The sequence below is a fragment of the Bos indicus genome, chromosome 23, assembly GCF_029378745.1.
Source record: "Bos indicus isolate NIAB-ARS_2022 breed Sahiwal x Tharparkar chromosome 23, NIAB-ARS_B.indTharparkar_mat_pri_1.0, whole genome shotgun sequence".
NCBI classification, from domain to species: domain Eukaryota; kingdom Metazoa; phylum Chordata; class Mammalia; order Artiodactyla; family Bovidae; genus Bos; species Bos indicus.
The window spans coordinates 31,506,430-31,507,980 of NC_091782.1; the positions used below are offsets into that span (position 1 = coordinate 31,506,430).

General features: G+C 40.6%; 1 protein-coding gene across 1 annotated transcript; it reads left to right on the plus strand.

Annotated features, from left to right (window-relative positions):
- The first annotated feature begins 413 nt into the window (after positions 1-413).
- Positions 414-1,346, plus strand: LOC109576700 (olfactory receptor 2G3-like). Its single transcript, XM_019985343.2, has one exon. The coding sequence runs from the start codon at positions 414-416 to the stop codon at positions 1,344-1,346; it is 933 nt and encodes a 310-aa protein (XP_019840902.2).
- Positions 1,347-1,551: the final 205 nt, after the last annotated feature.

Here is a 1,551-nt window from a genome sequence, read left to right on the forward strand (position 1 = left end):
TCTATTTAATATAAATTTATTTGTTTTAATTGGAGGTTAATTACTTTACAATATTATATTGGTTTTGCCATACATCAACATGGGAGAATGGCACTGGCCTGTATATTTTATCTTCAGAGAATTGGGGATACATTTCAAACCTGCTTTTGTATATGTTCTAAATCTATTCTATATTTATATATATATTTTTAAGCACAGGATGTTTTCATGACATATATTTCTATCTGTATAACAAGTCAACACGTTACATTTTTTATTTTGCACAATTTTATTTTGCCTGTTATTTCTTTATATAAAAATCAGTGTCAAAATATTCACTTTACTCAGTTATTTTCCCACTGATTTTAATTTCTGATTTTCTTCCCATAGGAAGAAAATAGGAATGACCAAGAATGGTGACTCACAATTAAGCAATGAAAGGAACAAATGCTAGCACTCTGGCAGGTTTCACCCTACTGGGCTTTTCTGACCAGCCCCACCTGGAGATGGTTCTCCTTCTTGTCGTCTCTATCATATACATTCTGACACTGATGGGGAACACAGCGATCATACTGGTCTCATACTTTAACCCCAAACTCCACACACCCATGTATTTCTTCCTCTCCAATCTCTCCTTCCTGGACCTCTGTTTCACCACCAGTGTTGTCCCACAAATGCTTTGGAATCTCAAGGGGCCTGACAAGACCATTAGCTACACTGGCTGTGTGATCCAGCTGTACGTTGCTTTGGGGCTGGGCTCCACGGAGTGTGTCCTGCTGACTATTATGGCCTATGACCGCTTCAATGCCATCTGTCGACCCCTCCACTATGCAGTGATCATGCACCCAAAGCTCCTCCAGCAACTAGCAGCTCTGGCCTGGATCAGTGGCTTTGTGGAGTCCACGGTTCAGACTATCCTTGTTTTCCAATTGCCTCTCTGCAGCCATCACATGGTGGATGACTTCATGTGTGAGGAGCCTGCCCTGATTAAGATTGCCTGTGTGAACACGACCTTCCTGGAAAATGAGCTCTCCATAGCTTGTGTCCTCTATGTGGTGATACCTCTGGGGCTTATTCTGGTCTCCTACGGCTGCATTGTTAGGAGTGTGCTGAAGATAAAATCCACTGAAGGCAGGAGGAAAGCATTTGGGACTTGTGGGTCCCACCTAATTGTTGTAGTTTTGTTTTTTGGGACTCTAGCTTCAATTTACATTCAACCCAAGAGCAAATACACACAGAATTACAGCAAATTCCTCACCCTCTTCTACACTGTAGTGACACCCTCACTTAATCCTTTGATCTACACCTTGAGAAACAAAGAAGCTAAGTGGGCACTAAGAAGGTTGCTGGGAAGAGACCCAAGTTAGGGAGAAATGTAAATATCCTCATACAATCCCTCAGATAGTAAGGACTTTAGCATCATCTAATTTTGGTTTTTCCTTTTGTTTGTAAAGATCACAGCTAAATCTCCTGAATAAAATGGTATGAAATTTTCTTTCAGAGACACCCTGAAGCTGCCTACTGTAAATCCTCATATTCCTTTCCAGAAATGTTATGTCTCTTTTTTCTTTT